Genomic DNA, 18,829 nt, shown 5'->3' on the forward strand with positions numbered 1-18,829 from the left:
ACTCGTCTTTTTCTCGTTCTTTTGTGTCTCACGCTGCGCCTCCCCTGAAGCTCTCTAGCGCCCCCCAGGGGAGGCGCGCCTCACACATTGAAAACCGCTATTGTAGACGACTTGAGATCGCGAGCGAATGCTACCCACCGCGGGCCATTCTGCTGAAGCCTACGTTGCGAGACTACATTGCATTAAAAACATTATGCTCTCTATATATTGTCTTTATTATGCTTTATATAGTGTCTCGGGCTTTGGCTATAGGGCGGTTCAAAGTATTTTTTTCTGGCCGTTGTGAAGACTGCTTTGTTTATTGTCCTTGTTTTTGTTTTAAATAAAGCATTTTCAATCGACGCATGCCAAACATGTGACGTCATATGATGCGTCGCATTTGCGCACAGGGAGCCGGGAGACCCCGAGCTGTACATACACACAAGAGGAGTCAGTCGGTTCATAAGAGCCAGCATGCGGGAATCTGGGATTTGTAGTATTTTGCGTATTTTTCATTGTCTTACATTTCAACAGTTTTACGACAAACTGTGACTTTTTTGACATGGAAATTATTATTTAAGATTGAAAAAAATCATTATGTGTAATTCATGGCACAATTCAAACGGGATCGAAAGATAATCTTTCTCTCTCCATTGATTTCAATGNACACACGTAGTTTTCTGCGTCTGAGTAACAAGGGTGATTTAATCCCCACTCACAGTTATTCCTCGTTTCACTGCGAGCTCACACAACGGCCTCGTATATTACCTAAATAGAGTGGTACAACTTTTTACGAATTTTTTTTATACCAGAACTCTTGTGGCCGCACGCCTTTTATATGCCAGCACGACGTCGATCTCTACACGGACAGGAGACATTCTTCCACAGCCGCTGACGTGTGTACGTTCTTCTTGCTGGGCCGACAGGGGTCCGACAAGGTTGAAATTGTTGACATAATTGAGGTGCATGAAACACATTAACTTAGTACGTTAACGAACCCACACACCATATAAGAAGTACGTGCCCTGTGCGTACAAGGGTGTTGTGTGTTTACTTGTTGTGAGTTAAAAGGCTAGACGCCTGGTCGCCAGGAACGCTAGAACAATATTATTGTTCACGTGCTAATGAACTACGTTATACCAACTCTGGTAAGCCCGAAATAAGATCTCCCCACGTTCCAATTATCAGGTTCATCACCCCCTGACATATAGAATTATACAAATTTTGTATTTTTATTTTTACCCAACAGATCATCCTCTGGCTGCAGCCTTTACCGGTACTTGCTTTTGATCAAAGTCAATGCGGAAAACCTGCACTCACACAGGTAGGTGGAGGGGAAGGGAATGAGCACTTTTACAGCCTTTTTGGCGAGGTGGGGGAACTCGGTCTCCACAGACAGCCACAAGTGGGCAAGTGTCACTTTACTCGTCTTTTTCTCGTTCTTTTGTGTCTCACGCTGCGCCTCCCCTGAAGCTCTCTGGCGCCCCCCAGGGGAGGCGCGCCTCACACTTTGAAAACCGCTGGTCTATATGATAGAGAACTGTAGCGGATACGACCCGTATCGTCTCCGTGTGGCTGGAGCCTACATCGGTCCTTTTAGTTCTAATGAAGTGAGTTATCAAAATGTTGGCCATTTCTAGTAAAGAGATGGCACCTGCTAGTGCAAGTTTGATTGACAGTTTTTAATCCGCAAGGGGCCTTTGTCCAGCTGTAACTTTTGGGCAACAGCGTTTTAATTTGATTTGCCGATTGGGATTTCTTAATCTCTTCTAAGGAAATCTTCTGCAGCTGTGTTTAAAATGAATCAGGATAAACATTACCTTGTGGAGGATGAGTGGACACTCCAGGCCGCACTTGCAGGTCCCATCTGTCAGCAGGTAGCTCTTCACATGCTCCAAGCTGGACAGCAGCGAGCCACTGGGACTGCACACAGAAAAACACAAAGTCAGGCTGAGGACACACGTCAGGTGCAAACGCTCCAGAGGAAAAAGGGGGTGACTAAGGGGGTGACTAAGGGGTGTCAATATTTTGGTTATTCACAATTCGAGTTGGAATCCTGGGGTCACAATTAAATTCATTATCAATTCTGTGCATACGGGTTGCTGTGCACTTACAACAACAACAAAAATCTCAATGTGAAAGCAGTAGTTTGCAAAAGCTTGTAAATGTCTTCCTTTTATATGTGTACTTATTTCTTATTAAAAATGTAAAAACATTTATATTTACTAGTATTTATAGAAAAATAAACCTATTATTCAGCTTAATATTTAATATTCTGTCACATACTTATGTATATATAATACCTTGCTTTATATCTTGTTAATTTGTAAATGTATATTTTCTACTTTCTTGTTTATTTCTTGTCTTTTAACTTGTATTGTACAAACCCATGTCTTTTTATGCTGCTGCAACACAAACATTTCCAAAATTGGGATCAATAAATCTTATCTTATCTCTTATTCTATTGTGGCGTTTCTTTTTGTACTCCCAAAAGAAGACTATAACACGGGATTATTAAAAGACTATAAGTAAATACAAGAAATGTGATCAGGAGGTCAGTGAAGCAGTTTTAACCCTGGAGAAATGAGGGAGCTCAGTGCCTAAATATGTTGGATAAAATCTGAAGTACACACCCAGTGAAATATTTGAAACTTGCCACGAATGAAGAGCAGTATTTATGTATCAAACACACACATTGAAACAACAAATATATCTACTGAGGGGATCTGGAGTTACACATCCCTCAAGCTAATGTAAAAAAAAACATGGGCAAATACAAGTGTGCAGTGACAGTATCAGGCCACGGTCACAGAAGTAGACAGGATTCTTTCCAACCCCCAAAATAAACCTGACACCAGCCAACTGCTTTAGTTCATTGTGGCTGGTAAATGCACGTGCTGGGGTTCATATGCCGGGAAGGACACCAACTTCCAGTCTTCATAACACAATCACACAAGTAAGGGATCCAACCCGAGTCCCTGTAGCACAAGATGAGTGGATTTGGTGTACAAATGACTTGAAATGTCTCCGTCTAACAACATGTAGGCTCCAGTTTTTAAGGGATCGCCTATTGCAGTATTATCGGCAACAATATGTTCAAGAGCCTTTGCCAAAAACAACACTGCTGCTTCAGGAGAGTCATTTGGGGGAAAAACCATGACTACACACAGAAAGAAACACCATCAAAAGATATCATGTTGCTGTTCACCTCCTGCAGAGAAAATCAATTAGAGAGCCAAACGTGTGTAAACAAACCTGCTGGGCCATCTTTGATTTTGAGGGGCCGACAACAAATCCTGATGATGATGTATTGCTATATCAACTACAGGACTTCTAAAATGGAATCACCTTCTTTTGTCCACATAAGTCACGAGAGATGAAAGAATAAAAATGACTGCAATTGAAATCATTGTTAATATTGTTTAACTATGGCTTCTGCTTCCCAGATAAGAGGATGTGCTTCTTGTAGCCTTTTATTTTTTTTTGAGGGAATATCTTTACATTTGAAGATATCAAAATTATGCAAAGCCATTCAAGTTTTATCAAACTCACATATTCTTTTTTTATTAAATTAGCCGCTCTTTTGCAGGGTATATGCAGGAATCCTGAAGTCAAATGTAAGACCTTTTTTAAGACCCTTTCCATAAATGTTAAGACCTCATCGCCACTTGGAGTTTTAACCGGTTACATTGGCGACACACTTCACTTCACATTCACTATATACAGTCAGAGTTCCCATTAGAATATTTTTTTGCCGGTCAAAATGTCCGTTAAAGTTGAAATCTTCCGGGCAAAATTAGAAAAGTGCCGGTCAAAGGTCTTCTTTGTTATTTATTGAGCTTTAAAAATTGATATGACTCGATATTAAACAAACTAATTATAGTAGATTAACTATTCAAAAGTGTACAGTAACTTACAATAACACGGGAATAATAAACGGAGCGCTCTCTCCCTCTCCTGACAGCCCGTCAGTATCATGCAGATCAGTAATGAGTGACCCGACAGTAAAACTAAACATATCTATAACTAGTTACGGTAGTTTGAGAGGTCATTAAAATAGCTACGTGTGATATTCTAACCTGAAGTGTGTGTTTTGTTCCGCTCACCGCTGCAGGTGATCATGCAGAGCTGCGTGTCGACTCGTCAGCAGCAGCTGATCTCTCTCTCCCGTCAGATTAGACTTCACTCGCGTTTATGTCCATATCGATCAGATCTAGCTAGTTATAGCTAATGATAGGACTACCTGCTTATTAAAAGACACCTAAACAATAAGTGTCGCTATGCAACCGGGTGAGGCTGCAAAGTATAGCGCAGCATTATGCATTTGTTTACATGCCCACCGGAACCCAGAGGCATTACCAACAGATCAACGCGCAATCAACCCATGGGAAAACTCTGGGTTTCCGGTCCTACGAAGCTGGTTCTCTTTTTAGCAGGCTAGATCTCCATGGTAACTTATGCTGTGCGGCTAACCTGCTGCAGGCTAAGAGCTCAACTCAGTGAAAGCACTGCCTGCTGACCAATCAGAGCTCAATGTGCGGAGTTTAAAGTGATCAAGTCATATTACAGGAGAAAGGAAATACAGAAAAGCTGCCGTTGCAGGAAAGACGGCCGGCAAAAATCACCGACTGTGTGAACGTGAACATTAATAGAATATCACCTCCCATCTTCAGAGCAATCTGACTATTATAACATTAGCATTAAGAAAGCTTACTTAAATATCTGCCACAACATAAGTAACCGGATCAAAGTAACATTAAGTACAGTCCGCGGCATATCACATCATAATGTATCATATATCTCCTTATCTGAGTCAGCTGAGCCGTATCTGGCCGTGCAACACTCACAGTGTCACATACTGTATGCAGAAGTATTATTTTAAGCAACACATTAAGTTGACGAAACACTCGAGTCAAATGTAATTAAAGTCAGATCGTGTCTTAGACGGGGCATATCATAAACCTGTTAATGTACGCATTCAAACACTTTTTCTTTTACCAGCTGTATTTACCTTGCATACTGGATAAAGTGTTTAAGTCATGGATGTTTAAAGTTTAACTTCTTCATATTTTACTAATATTAAAATTCACTTTTCATTCAGGAAGTATGACGCTGCGCTGTCAGTACGCTTGTCCATGTTTGTGATTGGTCGAATGCTCCAAATACCACCCCTTATATGTGAACGCGCACCTAACTAGATATGGCACGGCTGGCTTGAGCGATCCACTTGATAACCAGCGTCGTAAGACCGCTTAGCGAGAGCGCGTATGTTTTGGATTAGGCCAACCGGCTAACTCAAACATATCCAGGTTATGTTGAACCAACTTCGTAGTACAGGCCTCTGTTAAGCCCCAAGCCTGTTTTTCAGGTCTCAGGCTCGAAAATGACATTTCCAGAACAAATGACCATATCTTCCCTTCTAAAAGGGGAAAATTAATAATCTTTTCTCTCAAAGTAATGATAAACCTGTGAGTTGGATGTAGAAAAGTCAGAATCAATATAGATGTTTTTTATTTGAAAAAAAAATTCAGATTGAACAAAAATGTAAATTATAGTGTCCGTCCAAAAATTCTTTTTTACTTATAGTGAAAACCACCCTTGGATGATGTTAACCCTAACCCTCACTATCAACACGTCCAGAAGAATGTCATGCAAAACCCCCCCGCAGGACTTGATACGCCCTCTTGATAAATACATGTAATTTTAATGAAACCAGCTGCAATGGATCATGGATCCACCAGGGGGAGCAGTGNGTGAACATTAATAGAATATCACCTCCCATCTTCAGAGCAATCTGACTATTATAACATTAGCGTAAAAAAAGCTTACTTAAATATCTGCCACAACATAAGTAACCGGATCAAAGTAACATTAAGTACAGTCCGCGGCATATCACATCATAATGTATCATATATCTCCTTATCTGAGTCAGCTGAGCCGTATCTGGCCGTGCAACACTCACAGTGTCACATACTGTATGCAGAAGTATTATTTTAAGCAACACATTAAGTTGACGAAACACTCGAGTCAAATGTAATTAAAGTCAGATCGTGTCTTAGACGGGGCAGTGATATCATAAACCTGTTAATGTACGCATTCAAACACTTTTTCTTTTACCAGCTGTATTCACCTTGCAGGTGCAGCTATGTGGCTTTTATCCTGGATAAAGTGTTTAAGTCATGGATGTTTAAAGTTTAACTTCTTCATATTTTACTAATATTTAAATTCACTTTTCATTCAGGAAGTATGACGCTGCGCTGTCAGTACGCTTCTTCATGTTTGATTGGTCGAATGCTCCAGATACCACCCCTTTCATGTGAACGCGCACCTAGATAGGGCATGGCTGGCTTGAGCGATCCACTTGATTACCCGCGTCGTAGTACAGTTTAGCGAGAGCGCGTATGTTTTGGATTAGGCCAACCGGCTAACTCAAACATATCCAGGTTAGGTTGAACCAGCTTCGTAGTAAAGGCCTCGGAACCCCGAGGCATTACCAACAGATCAACGCACAATCAACCCATACGGGACATCTCTTTCTCCACATTAAGTGTTAGACATTAGAATTGACTATTCTTGTCTGTCACACACTATTCTTGTCTGTCACATAAGTGGCGCAAGTTGCACAACTGATGTGGTATTGCGCTAAGGGGAAATTATTTTGACCGGACACTTTGACCGGAGAGATTTAGATTTGCCGGTCTTCAGCATATTTTACCGGTCATAGTCCGGTAATTACCGGCTAACGGGAACTCTGTGTACAGTATTGATTTTCCTTCCTCCTTATCTTCCAACCATTTGGACGCAAACTTGCATTTCCCCATAAAGATGTTGTTTGACAACCGGCGTAAACGGGCCTTCGCGCTATCAGTCAGTGAGCGTGCAATGTCCTGTTCAGATGACGTCAAACCCAACGGGATGCCATAAATAAACTACACAGAATCACACTGCACACCTACGCAATGATTACATTCAGGCACACTCCAGTGAGCAGCCTCTTTGGACAATTTATATACTTATTGAAAACAAGCTACAAAATGTAATACCTTGGAAAATGCCCTTTAATAGCCTTCATTTTCGCTTAATTTATTTATAAACTTTTAATACTTTTTAAGACCCCGAGGACACCCTGTTTCGGCACGACTTATTTTATTACAAATCTGTCAAAAAAGTGTGACAATATTGTCAAATTGTTTGGGTCAAGAGCCTGACAGCTTTAGTAAGTATCCCCAACTGGTCAAAAATATTAAGCAAGTATGTATACTCTAATATATTAATTTTATTAATTGTGAAAAGATACATTTATAATGGAACTGAAAACAGTGAGGAGTTGCTTGCTCTTCCTCTTACCTTATGTATATGACCCCTCCGCTGCGCTCCGCCTTGCGCTGCCAGCCAATGGGGACCTGCACAGGGGTGGCATGCCTCTCATCTCCCGCCTCACAGTCCTTTCCGCCATTCATTGCTCCACTGGTTTTACACTCGACACCTCAGAGGTATATATATCAGACATCCACCAGCGTCCTCGCCACGCACGTCATGTCCGTCTTCCAAAGCCGTGATGGAGGAGGGGGTGGGAGGGTGGAGGAGACGGGGAGGGCTGCAGGATTACGCTTCAACGTAGGACTCTGGGTGGGTGGTGGGGTAGGGTGAGGCGAGCTCACAGCAGACCCTACCCTTTCAGCTGCCTCATGGCTAGAAGACTTCAAGGCTTGTATTGTCATGTGTGCATAGCTACAGTGTAGTTATGACTATGAAAATCTTAGGTCACAGGCTCTTCCAACAGTGCAACACAGTGCTGAATATTGCACGGACTTCCATTACTGCATCTTGTCACTCAGAGCCATGTGACTCAGGAAGATTGCTGGCTGCAGAAACAGGGATCAGGAGTCTCTGTGCTTTCAGAGGGTCGTTGTGTACTATTAATGTTTTACCATTTGTCTTTTGCCTACCAGGACACAGTCCCTCAGTCGGACAAGTACAATGTGTTCAACATATTGGATCCCAAACGCAGTTGGGTAGTGGTATTCCCATGGTTCCTGTGAGGACAGAACGGAAAGAGAATACACATTAATTAATGGTCGATGGGATTCATTTGCTTTGCATGAGTAAAAGTCCATAATTTAATCTGCTCTGGGAATAGAGTAAAGCTCCTTAAAAACCTTCTGTTCCCAGAGTGCAATATTATCCAATATGTTACAAGAGCAGGACCAGGTTTTATACAGCCAAACATGATCAAAATGCTGCTTTTGCAGATAAGCTCAGTATACTGCATAGTACATTAAAATGCTTCCACTATTGTATTACAAATATTACAGGTTTAACAAAACATCTTGTGAATAAACACAAGACTTTTGCCATAATTATGACACTGGATAGACAACAACAACAACATTGACACAGCATTACTGACATTTTCTTAAACTCCTAAATCAGTCAAAAATAAAATCACAATACGTAATTTTTTCAGAAGTGTGCAGTCCATACTATGACACGAAAAAGCTATTATTTTCCCTCTCCCCTCTCTCAGACAGAGCATTTCAAACAGTGGTAGAAGACTATGTTTGCTGGGAAATGGGGCTGAACTCAGTATGTGAGCGATGGCGCTCCATGCAAAGCCTCCTCTCTGCCGTCGGTGCTGCTGACTCATAACTGCCCTGTGAGCTGCTGAGACCGAACCCAGTGACACCACCACAGAGGAAGAGAGAGAGGTAAGGAGGGCGCAGTTAAACGTATGCCGTTTTATCTTGGAAATACGCAGAAGCAACACCTCATCATCTCAGGAGAAGTGCGTAGTGTCCTATCAGAGAGACATTAACATCGTTTGAATCTCATTTCCTAGATATTCTTGTTTGGAAAATGCAAAGGTAAAAAACGTAATTCACATTACGGTGTTCACATTGAAGGGAAATTATTTTTCCAACAAGTGCTTAGTTGCTCTTTGAGGAAGTCTCTTGCTGTGACATATGTTTCACCTCTCTATTTCTAAGCTTTCCTAAGGCGTAAGCAGAGAGGGGAGTAATCTGCAGCCAAAATCCTGGAGCAGATTCAAACCAAAGACATCTTGATTAATATTACAAAAGGTGCCAAAGCCAATGTTTTCATCTTTAACATTTGGCACAGGAACACAGTCTAAATCAGCCCCCTAACTAATGCAAACGCACAAACTGAAATCACGGCTTCCATTATTCTACTGCCCATCTCTCCCCAACTCTCAAGCATTACCATGTCCAAATAACATATGGTACCTGCTAATCTGTAACCTTTTACTGCGGGCGGATTGTTTTTAAAGATTATGTTTTCACATTTATTATTCACAGCACAAAGAAAGGGGCAGACAGGCGAGAAGAGCAGAGGTGGTCAAACTGGGGACATTGTGGGAACATTAAAAGCCAGAAATGCAGTGACAATTCAATTATTACTGCACTAGAAACATCTAAAAGGTGGATTTTCCTCAAAATATTCTGTTAAGTGACCAAGGCAGGGTGGCTTTGCAGCAATGAAGTTGGACCAGCTAACACTATTTCAATGACAGCTTCTGGAGCTTGATCACGTACGATAGATCTGTCTAGCGTTGCACTCTGATGCTTAACTATAAATCACCACACATTCTTCTTTAAATGAAATCAATGTTTTCTCTTTAAGCTTTACATCAATACAATTGGACTCAGCAATATGCAAACTACATTGGTTATCAGTGAACTGGTGAATCTTTAGCATGTGGACTGCAGCCAGCTAGATGAAGCTTAATGAACTGATGAGCCACGATGACGTATGGTATTATTGTGGCAGAAAGTATGGAATAGGAGTTAATGCAGAAGAAGAAATAAATATAGCCAATGGAGACTGACAGCAATGCAGTCTCAGAAAGACAGGAAGAAAATAATGTTTAGATACAAATCCTATCAAAATGACAAGTGGAACCGCAGCCAACGGTTCTTGAGTAACTGGATTTGCAGTCCATTAAGCACGGCAACTTAATTAAATGAAAATGTTCTCTCTCAATGTTCACATTTGTAAGAATATGATCAGACAAAGTAGCTTTTGTGCATCTCATTACGTGGTCAAAAGGAAGTTTTCATTACAGTGGCTTTTATCGTGATATTTGTTATTTTACAGTCAAATCAATGCATCCTCTTTATTTACTATTCTGATCAAAGAGGGCTTTAGTCCTGGAATTAAAGAAGTACTTGTTGTATCATTCTCACCATAACACAAACATATCTGGTCAACTGTACACAAAAACTTGCGATACAGACCACCACAAGATCTCCAAGGCCATGACTAAAGTGTTCCAGCATTTGGAATGTAGTAACACACTTCTCTGTTCCAAACATAAACATTAAATATGATATGACTCCTAAATAAAGCTAGTAAGAAATGATAACAGTGAGAGGATAGCCTTTTAAATTAAGGAACACAATCTCAGTCTAGTACAACCTTAAGACATATATATGTTGATACTGAATGTGCCTCACAGCAGTCCTGACTTAATGGGATTTAAGGTTTGTCACGCACTAAACACCATGCATGTTATATGCAGATAAAGTGTATGTTTATATACAGCAATAATAACAATTGATCTCAGACCATTTATGATTCCATTTGTGTTACCACGCAGGTACATTAAGAGGTTTGCAGTGCTATATGTCACCTTGAACACATGTTTATGACGTTTAACTTGTAATATGCTCAATGTAAGGTTTACTAGGCAGTCTGGGGCACGTTTTTATGGTGACATATGTCCCTGCCCACAAATCCTAGGGCATTTTGGTGCATAATATCTGCCCCCTCGTGATCTAAACGCATAGTGCCATGAGAACAGAGTAATATGTTGTCAAATATAGCAAGATTGGGGAATAGGTAGCAGTGGAAGTAACCTGCACAAAGCATGTACTGTGTGTGGAGTATAATCCTGGGCTTGATAAATAGGAATGGACAAACTGTGCAACACCAAAATAGATCAGCAGTATATACTGCCCTCTGATCTCCTCTCACTGAACCAAAGACATCTACCACTACTCTTTCAGACAAGATTAAATCCATTAATTCTCAACCTAGCATTTAAATCTTGCTGTAAGCCCATGGAGTTGGCTAATGCTAGCTGTAGGGGTAAATTAGCCATATTGTCCTGCAGCAGCATTCAAAAGTGACAGCTTAACAAGTTGGCTAACGTTACATGACAAGAGCTTATCCCTAAAACTGGAGAACATGACAACCGCTTGTGTTCACTACCAAAGCAACCCTAGGTACCTAAACGTTAGCTAATAGCCAATTAGCTTAGTGAACATTAGCCAGATTGCCTATCAACTGTGCCAAGTGTTGCTTTATTAAGGTTTTAACGACAACCGTTTGGCGTTTGATGTTGTCTACTCTATCACAAAGCAATATATATACTTGCAAAACCATCGTCAGTGGGCCTCCGTGTTGAGAAGTGACCGTGTCAACAAGCGAAATCAGTCTTGTCTGACTGTGCTTTTTGATGCATTGGAAACAGCATCTGAACTAGCTGGAGCTGTTAGCATGCCAAGCGTCAGCTGTCTAGCTATCGCTAGTTAGCTAGCCAGCTAGCTTGTTGTAACGAAAATGAATTAGAGGGCGAGCTCGGCTACGCTAATAACGCTTTAGCATTTAATTGGGGACCCGTAACCGGGTTTGTCCAAGTTGAGGACCCGACACACACATTCCGACTTTATATTGTCGAAGTAAAACAGAAGCTAGGCCCGCGTTAGGTGTCGAGCCAAGGGGCCAGGCAAGGCCAGGGCCAGGCCGAGTTAGCACGGGTTAGCTTAGCATGCTAGGTGCAAACCCGTTGCGTTTGCAGAGAGAGCGAAGAAGAAGACAGAGACGCTTTTCAGGCACTAACGTTTCTGTCTGCGTGAAGTAAAACCATAAACAGTCCGTTCTAACCCGGGCATGTCGGCGAATGCACACCGGTACTGATACAGAGAAATGGGCGAGCAGCAGTGCGTTTCTGACCTTTTAAAAATAAGAATAAGAAGCCTACCCATTAGTTCTCTGCCTCTGCTGGTTCTCTTACACTGGGATATTGGAAATGATGGAGAGCCGCAGTGCGCATGCGTTGCAGGAGCAGCCAGCAGATGGGAGAGGTGATGCACGTTACCCCCAGAGCTCAGATACATGAGCTCTGCATGGCAAAAGTTGGGAACACAATTATGACATAATCTTGAAACAACTGGATGCGTGGGTGGGGTGACTCACACAGTGCTGTCGTTTTCAGTAATGGCTCTCTCTGGAGGGATTTGGGGGCCTTCCTGAGAGAGCTTCAGCTATCATTGGCAAAGTAAAGAACAATATCTGTGTTATTTGACTTATTTTATTTCAGTCCTCAGACAGAAAATCAAATAATGACCCCAGAGATTAATCGGTTGTTGCACCCTTTTTATATTGAGGTATCCACAACGTACAAATAATTTTAGTGGTCGATGCCAAACATGGTGCAGAATTAAATCAAATACAAATAAAGGACATTTAAACTGATTCTAACACTGTAATAATCAAAGTTATAAGCATTGTCAGTGATAAAGAATCACTGACAATATCTCCATAAACAGCAGTTAATGTCATTAATATTGTGTGAGCAAGTTAATACTATTAGCTGCATATTGCTGTTAATAATTCATTATAATAATTTCCAGGCATCAATTAAACTTGACTGTATCACCTCTAGCAATTCATCAACCTTAATGAATTGACTCTAAAATAAGGAAAACAAAAAAAATAAACATAATAATACAAAAACTATACAATATACAATATAATACACTTTTACCAGACCTTAAAATATGCAACATAGTGGTATTGAAGCATAAACAGATGCAAAAAATACAAGCGCTCAGAAATAGAGGGCGTTCAGTGATCTGAAGTAAAAAAAAAAAGGAGATGCATTTCAGGGAGAAAATGCTTGAATTTTGTCTGAAGGTCAGACCTGAGGAGACGGTAAATTAATTCAGTGTTTGGCTGCTGTAAAAGGACCGCTTCATGTATTTTTAAGGCCAAACACAGAGCAGAATGTGTGAGCGGAGAGCCGCATTTTAGCATAATGTGACAGGCTAAATGTGAGCGGAGACTGGGAGGCGATTTGTGAGATGTCTGGTGGTTTATTGTGCTTTTTTCATCAGTCAACCAAAAGCCACAGGAAGCCTTTAAGTATCTCCAGAGCTTCGTCATTATTGTGAGTGAGTAAAAGATGTAATGCAGCCATTCAAAAATCCCTCATGATTGTATCAAAATCAGAACAGTGGTGGCAATTATGGCTTTGCAGATTTTAAATAATTCATTTTTTTAGCCTGAGCATCCAGTCATCATCTTATTAAATGCTATATCACATATTCATTTTATTTTTTTAGAACAAACCAATGTTTTCTAAAATGTAATTATGTGGGGCTTGTCTGGATTTAGTTTGTCTTAAAGATGCATAAGTGGGTCTTTTTTGACCCGGTGAGGTGGTTTTCTTGAATATCTTTGTAATTACATTTTTTCATCATTTCATATTCCAGCTATTCCTCAAAAAACATGTTTTGGATATCATGCCATTCAAATTTTAAATTTAAATTTTAAGAAATTGTAGTTTTTGTATTACTACACCAAGCTTCTATAAGTGGGTCAAAAATGACCCGCATGCATTTTCTATGGGAACCTTTGATTATTATCACCTGTGTCAGGACTACATTCACTGTAGACCACATAGACAACATCACAAGTGACACCTCTCAGGAAGATTATTTTATATTATTTTACACAGCAAGATCTGATAATAATAATAATAATAATAATAATACATAATGTTTTTTTTCAAAATGTAATTTTTTTTCGAAAATTATAAATAGTGAAAAATTAAATATAAAATATTTCTAGTGTGAACCAAAATATAATACAAAATATTATACAAGTGATTTTTCTTAACCAAAATGACAAAAATGGCATAAAAACACATTATTCTAATACGGGGCCTTTTTTTACCCACTTATGGAAGAGTGTAGGGTCCAGTCACTCGGGCATCTAAGGGTTAAGAAAGTAAAGAGGATACATTTGAACCTATACACCTGGGTGTTATTGAATATATAGGCTTACATTTTGAAACATGTTTGATGGTCAGCTGCAATTCTTTAAGTTATGGTTATTTTGAATGTGCTTTAAGACAAATGACATGTTATTATTTTATGCTGAAATGTCCAACACCAAATGCTAATGAAGACTATCATTTGTGGTCAAAAGCTCTGGCAAAGGATTTTAAATGGTTACAAATAAAATAAAAACAGAAATATTAACAATAACATTTAATTACAAACACAAACAGTGACGAAAATGGCTATTTAGGTGACAGTGCAAATTGAAGAATAAAAGGTATTCTACTCCGAGCCTCAGCCAATCAGAGCCGGAGAATCAGTCAAAGCCGGAAGTCGTCACTGCTGGCAAAGTACTCTTCCCGCGAAGATTGAGAACGCCTATGGAAGGGAATTACTGTTTTTCAAGGTATGTCTCTTTATTTTTTGACATGCTTACATTGCTAGACTAACTTAAGTGTTTAACTAAGTAGTGTCACTATTTAAGACGGAGCGTGCTGCTGCTAAAGAGCCCGGTGACAGCGTGGAGAGAAAGCAGTACCAAACTCCATTCGTAAATGATGACACATTAGTTTCTCCTTGTGTATTGCAAATATTAACAGATCTTGAATGCAAATTACGATCATTATCAAATAGCTACGAGTCACTTTGTTATTCGGCATACAAATCATCCACTTATATTGATGTATTAGTTTATATAGTAAGATTCAGGCTATATTGTATACACATTTCTTAAGTAGAAGTAGTATTGGTGTCACGCACAGTGAGATCATAGTATTCACGATTAATAGATTGGAGTTTGGCGTAGCAAGTGTCATCTTGCAATGTAAGTGCATTTAGTGGACATATTCCTACAGTAGCCTATAAGATTTCAATTTACATGAGATAAAATACAGTGAGGAAATAGTTCATTGTGCAGAAAGCACAACAGCAGAGGGATCAATTCTGATATAATTACTCTCATATTATGGTGCTGCTTAATACAATAAAACCACACTAAAGTAGATCGCATTTTTTGGGATGTCTTATTTAGGACCGTTGGAAGTCCCTGAAGCGCATTTTAACCCATGATCTCCACATTTTGCAGTTTATAATCTCAGCACCATGAGCAAGAGGAAGGCGAAAGATGCTCCTTTGCCAGTAGGAGAATGCATTTCACAGGTTTGTATCGGCCAATCATCTTCTAACTTGTTTATGGTGGTGTGTCCCTGTAATGACGTCTATATTCATCTACATTTATCTACAGGTTCAGGACATTTTAAGGAAGCGGCTTTGCCATCAGCAGCTTCCTGACTCACCGGAGGGAGTGGAGGCTCAACACAAGTAGGTTTACTTCAATAATAGTCTTAACACTTTTTATAATTTCTAAAGTCTGTTGCTATTGTAGAAAAATCTATCTGTAATTTGCATTTAGATTGTTAAACTAAAAAGTACTAAAAAGTAAAACTGTAGTAGGTTTGTCATCTGTGAAAAAGAGATGATTCTCTGTGACCCAGTCGAGTCTTTACCTGGCTAACGGTGCTGTTCCAGTTCAAAAGTGTGAAAAGCTCCATTTCCCAGCTGACTTGAACACAACACGAGTACATTCATTCCTTTATACTCATTAGATGAGGCTGTTTCTGCAGGTAGAAAGGAAAAGAGATAACACACTTTTTTTCTTCTACCAAAGAAGCATTGTGGGTATTGTAGTTAAAACACTATATTTTCAGACACCTCCTGGAGCTGCTGAAGCGCACGGCCGTCCACGGGGAGAGTAACTCGGTGCTGATTGTCGGCCCCAGAGGATCAGGAAAAACAATGGTGAGCGTCTGCAGCCAGAAGCCTGAAATGGGCTTATGGGTAGAAAGAAAAATGGCAGAGAAGAAGATGGATTGTGTTGGAGGTGTGTTTAAATCCTGGGAGGGTTGTTTTGTCTCATGGTGTGTTTGTGTTTTTGTGCCTGCAGCTGCTGAAGTGTGTGCTGAGAGACCTGCTAGAAGAAAAAGAAGTAGAAAAAAATCTGCTGCAGGTTCATCTCAATGGTACAGACTCTGATACCTCACCAAACACAATGTTATTTATGAGATAATGTAAATATGTAGAACATTTGTTATTGCCAGATTAGCCTTTTCTATGTCCATTTGACCAGGGTTAATGCATCAACCAGATAATAAACCATTATGACTTGCTAAAAATGTCTCTGAGTACACATCACCAGATACATTTCTCGCCTGTTTGCTGAAGGTCTCCTGCAGACTGATGACAGAATAGCGCTTCAGGAAATGACGCGGCAGCTCCACCTTGAAAACGTTGTCGGGGACAAAGTGTTTGTAAGTATCTGGATTGAGTTGTATCCATATTTTGCCATTTAATAATGCTAAAAAAGCTGCTCTAAATACCTGCTTCTGTGTCAACCCAGGGAAGTTTTGCTGAGAATCTGTCTTTCTTGCTGGAGGCATTGAAGAAAGGTAAGAAAATGCAACACTGATAACGTACTTTTGGATTAAACTGCCTACATTTAAGGCCACCTGCTTCTTTCCTCCAGGTGATCGCAGCAGCAGCCGCCCGGTGTTGTTCGTCCTGGATGAGTTTGATTTGTTCGCCCACCACAAGAACCAGACGCTGCTCTACAACCTGTTCGACGTCTCTCAGTCTGCCCAGGCCCCCGTTGCTGTGGTGGGCGTCACCTGCAGACTGGTGAGCTTCACTTCACCCTCCTCACCGTACAGAAATCATACTGGCGGTTTGATTTCAAACCTTTTTGTCGCGGTGTATCATTTCCATTCCAGGATGTTCTGGAGCTGCTGGAGAAGCGGGTGAAGTCGCGGTTTTCTCACCGTCAGATCCACCTGCTGAGCAACCCCACCTTTAGTCAGTACCTAGAGCGGGTGCAAACACAACTCGGCCTGCAGGACGACTTCCCCGACAAGACGTTCGCTCAGGACTGGAACGCCAGCGTCAAGGTGGAGCAAGGGAACAAACATGTTGAATTCAAAATGTGTGGATCACGCTAAACAGTTTGTTGTCTTTATTCAGACTCTGTGTGAAGACAAATCGGTGGAGGATGCTTTACAGAGGCACTACAACTCCAGCAAGAACTTCCGTTCAAACCACATGTTGCTGGTAAAACACACTACATTTTAGATATGTTTTGTACCCCATTCTGCAAAGTACCTTACTCTACTTCTAACATTTATGGTGTTGAATCCCTAATAGTTACCCTTAATATTTTATAAATCCAGGAAAGAAGTATATAATGTTCTTTTAGACATGTGCAATTTGTGAACCCTTGATTAAAGGAAAAACCTGTTTTATGTGCAGATGTTGTGCCTGAGTCGTGTGTCTGTAGCCAAACCTGCCATCAAACCTGCAGACCTCCTGGAGGCCAGCAAGATGTGTTTAGTCGACGCCCAGGCCAATATGCTCCACGGTAAAAAATAAAAAAGAATCACAAAAATTAGGTATTTGACACTTGAACTTTTCAATTAGTTCACACTTGTTGTATTTTCTCTTGTCTTTAGGTCTGTCTATTTTGGAGTTGTGTCTGATCATCGCCATGAAACACCTCAACGACGTCTACGACGGAGAGCCGTTCAATCTGCAAATGGTCCACAACGGTAAATAAAGACTCTAGTTTTTGTAATAAGAAAAACACTGGATGGAGCTGAACATTGATAAACTCCTTTGTTTTTTTTAGAGTTTAAGAAGTTCCTGCAGAGAAAGTCCAACTCCATGTACAACTTTGAACAGCCTGTCATCATGAAGGTGAGAATAAAAACATTTTAAGTCCTAGACAAACAGACAATATTAAAATCTTTGTATATAAAAACTACTTTTATTCACCGACAATCCCCCGCCCGTCCTCAGGCCTTCGAGCACCTGCAGCAGCTGGAGATGATCCGGCCGGTGGACAGCTCCTCGGCCAAAACTCAGAGGGAGTACCAGCTGATGAGACTCATGCTGGACAACACTCAGGTCTTGGAGGCCCTGCAGAAATACCCACAATGCCCCACTGACGTCAAGCAGTGGGCCATGTCGGCGTACGGCTAGGATTTCTAAATCCATTTGGACTTTATGTACCCAGAACTGTTTGAGAAAGTGTGAAATAAACCTGAGGAAGATCTCTTGTCAAATGGAAGCACTGCAGCTCAAGACTAAGGACCACATAAAACTGTATAGTTTTCTAACTGTTAAAATAATTGTATGTTAGGATTATTTGTCACTAATTCACCCAAAAAAGCAACAAATAAAACACTTCTCACCAGATTTGGTAATGAAAGGATTCTGAAATTGATATTATTTAAAAATAAATACATGTCTCAATAAAATAAGACTTTTGTTTTCTAATTTGACCATATTTCAGCTTGAATTCCACTTTAAAAAGGAGAAAGTTCATGCTGGAGTCAGCACTTCATCAGCTAGACGTTGCCATCTAGTGGTGGATTTCTGCAGCAACAGCAGGAAGGACAAAGACCCTCATTAGATGGAAGAATGCAGTAATCTGGCCTGAATCTCACCACTATGTGCTTCTAAGGAGAAACATTTAATATTCATGTATTGGTTCAATCACGTTGGATAATGCAGTGATTTTCTTTTTATATACCAGAGCTAAACACGCTGCACATACTGTACATATATGCCGTTAACGGGTCTATTTATAACACCGATGTACCATAACATGTTTAGGACTTTGTTGAGGGCCTTAAGTCCTGCAAAGAAGATCCAACAATAAATCAAATCTTGCATTTTTAATAAAGTATAATTACTTACTTCAATTAATTTGATTG

The 18,829-nt window shown here is 40.4% G+C and overlaps 2 protein-coding genes across 3 annotated transcripts in view; one reads left to right on the plus strand and one right to left on the minus strand.

Moving 5' to 3' along the window:
* mbd5 (methyl-CpG binding domain protein 5) overlaps positions 1–12,072 on the minus strand; it is a 35,357-nt gene extending 23,285 nt beyond the window's left edge. Inside the window, exons 1-3 of the mRNA XM_010788214.1 lie at positions 11,984–12,072; positions 7,327–8,015; positions 1,800–1,902 (exon numbers count right to left, since the gene is read on the minus strand). Of these exons, the coding sequence (XP_010786516.1) occupies positions 1,800–1,902; positions 7,327–7,439 (216 nt within the window). The 5' untranslated portion in view covers positions 7,440–8,015; positions 11,984–12,072. The remainder of the gene's footprint in view (positions 1–1,799; positions 1,903–7,326; positions 8,016–11,983) is intronic.
* Positions 12,073–14,366: 2,294 nt separating this feature from the next.
* On the plus strand, positions 14,367–18,321 carry orc4 (origin recognition complex, subunit 4). Of its 2 annotated transcripts, none has more exons than XM_010788215.1 (14): positions 14,367–14,472; positions 15,151–15,224; positions 15,310–15,386; positions 15,773–15,863; positions 16,009–16,084; positions 16,287–16,372; positions 16,462–16,510; positions 16,588–16,739; positions 16,832–17,005; positions 17,079–17,165; positions 17,364–17,472; positions 17,564–17,659; positions 17,740–17,807; positions 17,910–18,321. In XM_010788215.1, the coding sequence occupies exons 2-14, from the start codon at positions 15,168–15,170 to the stop codon at positions 18,090–18,092; spliced, it is 1,305 nt and encodes a 434-aa protein (XP_010786517.1). In that variant the 5' UTR covers positions 14,367–14,472; positions 15,151–15,167; the 3' UTR covers positions 18,093–18,321. The 2 variants fall into 2 exon arrangements, with proteins under 2 accessions (XP_010786517.1, XP_010786518.1); XM_010788216.1 differs by lacking the exon at positions 14,367–14,472 and adding an exon at positions 14,872–14,889.
* Positions 18,322–18,829: the final 508 nt, after the last annotated feature.

The sequence above is a fragment of the Notothenia coriiceps genome, unplaced genomic scaffold (assembly GCF_000735185.1).
Source record: "Notothenia coriiceps isolate Sejong01 unplaced genomic scaffold, NC01 NC01_scaffold00031749, whole genome shotgun sequence".
In the NCBI taxonomy this organism is placed as follows: Eukaryota; Metazoa; Chordata; class Actinopteri; order Perciformes; family Nototheniidae; genus Notothenia; species Notothenia coriiceps.

Bases quoted from the DNA above. Each gene is read 5' to 3' on its own strand.
- orc4 (XM_010788215.1), top strand. From the start codon at position 15,168: ATGAGCAAGAGGAAGGCGAAAGATGCTCCTTTGCCAGTAGGAGAATGC. The intron at 16,373-16,461 runs GTAAGTATCTGG...GTGTCAACCCAG, and splicing joins TTGTCGGGGACAAAGTGTTT to GGAAGTTTTGCTGAGAATCT. The intron at 17,473-17,563 runs GTAAAAAATAAA...TCTTGTCTTTAG, and splicing joins CCAGGCCAATATGCTCCACG to GTCTGTCTATTTTGGAGTTG.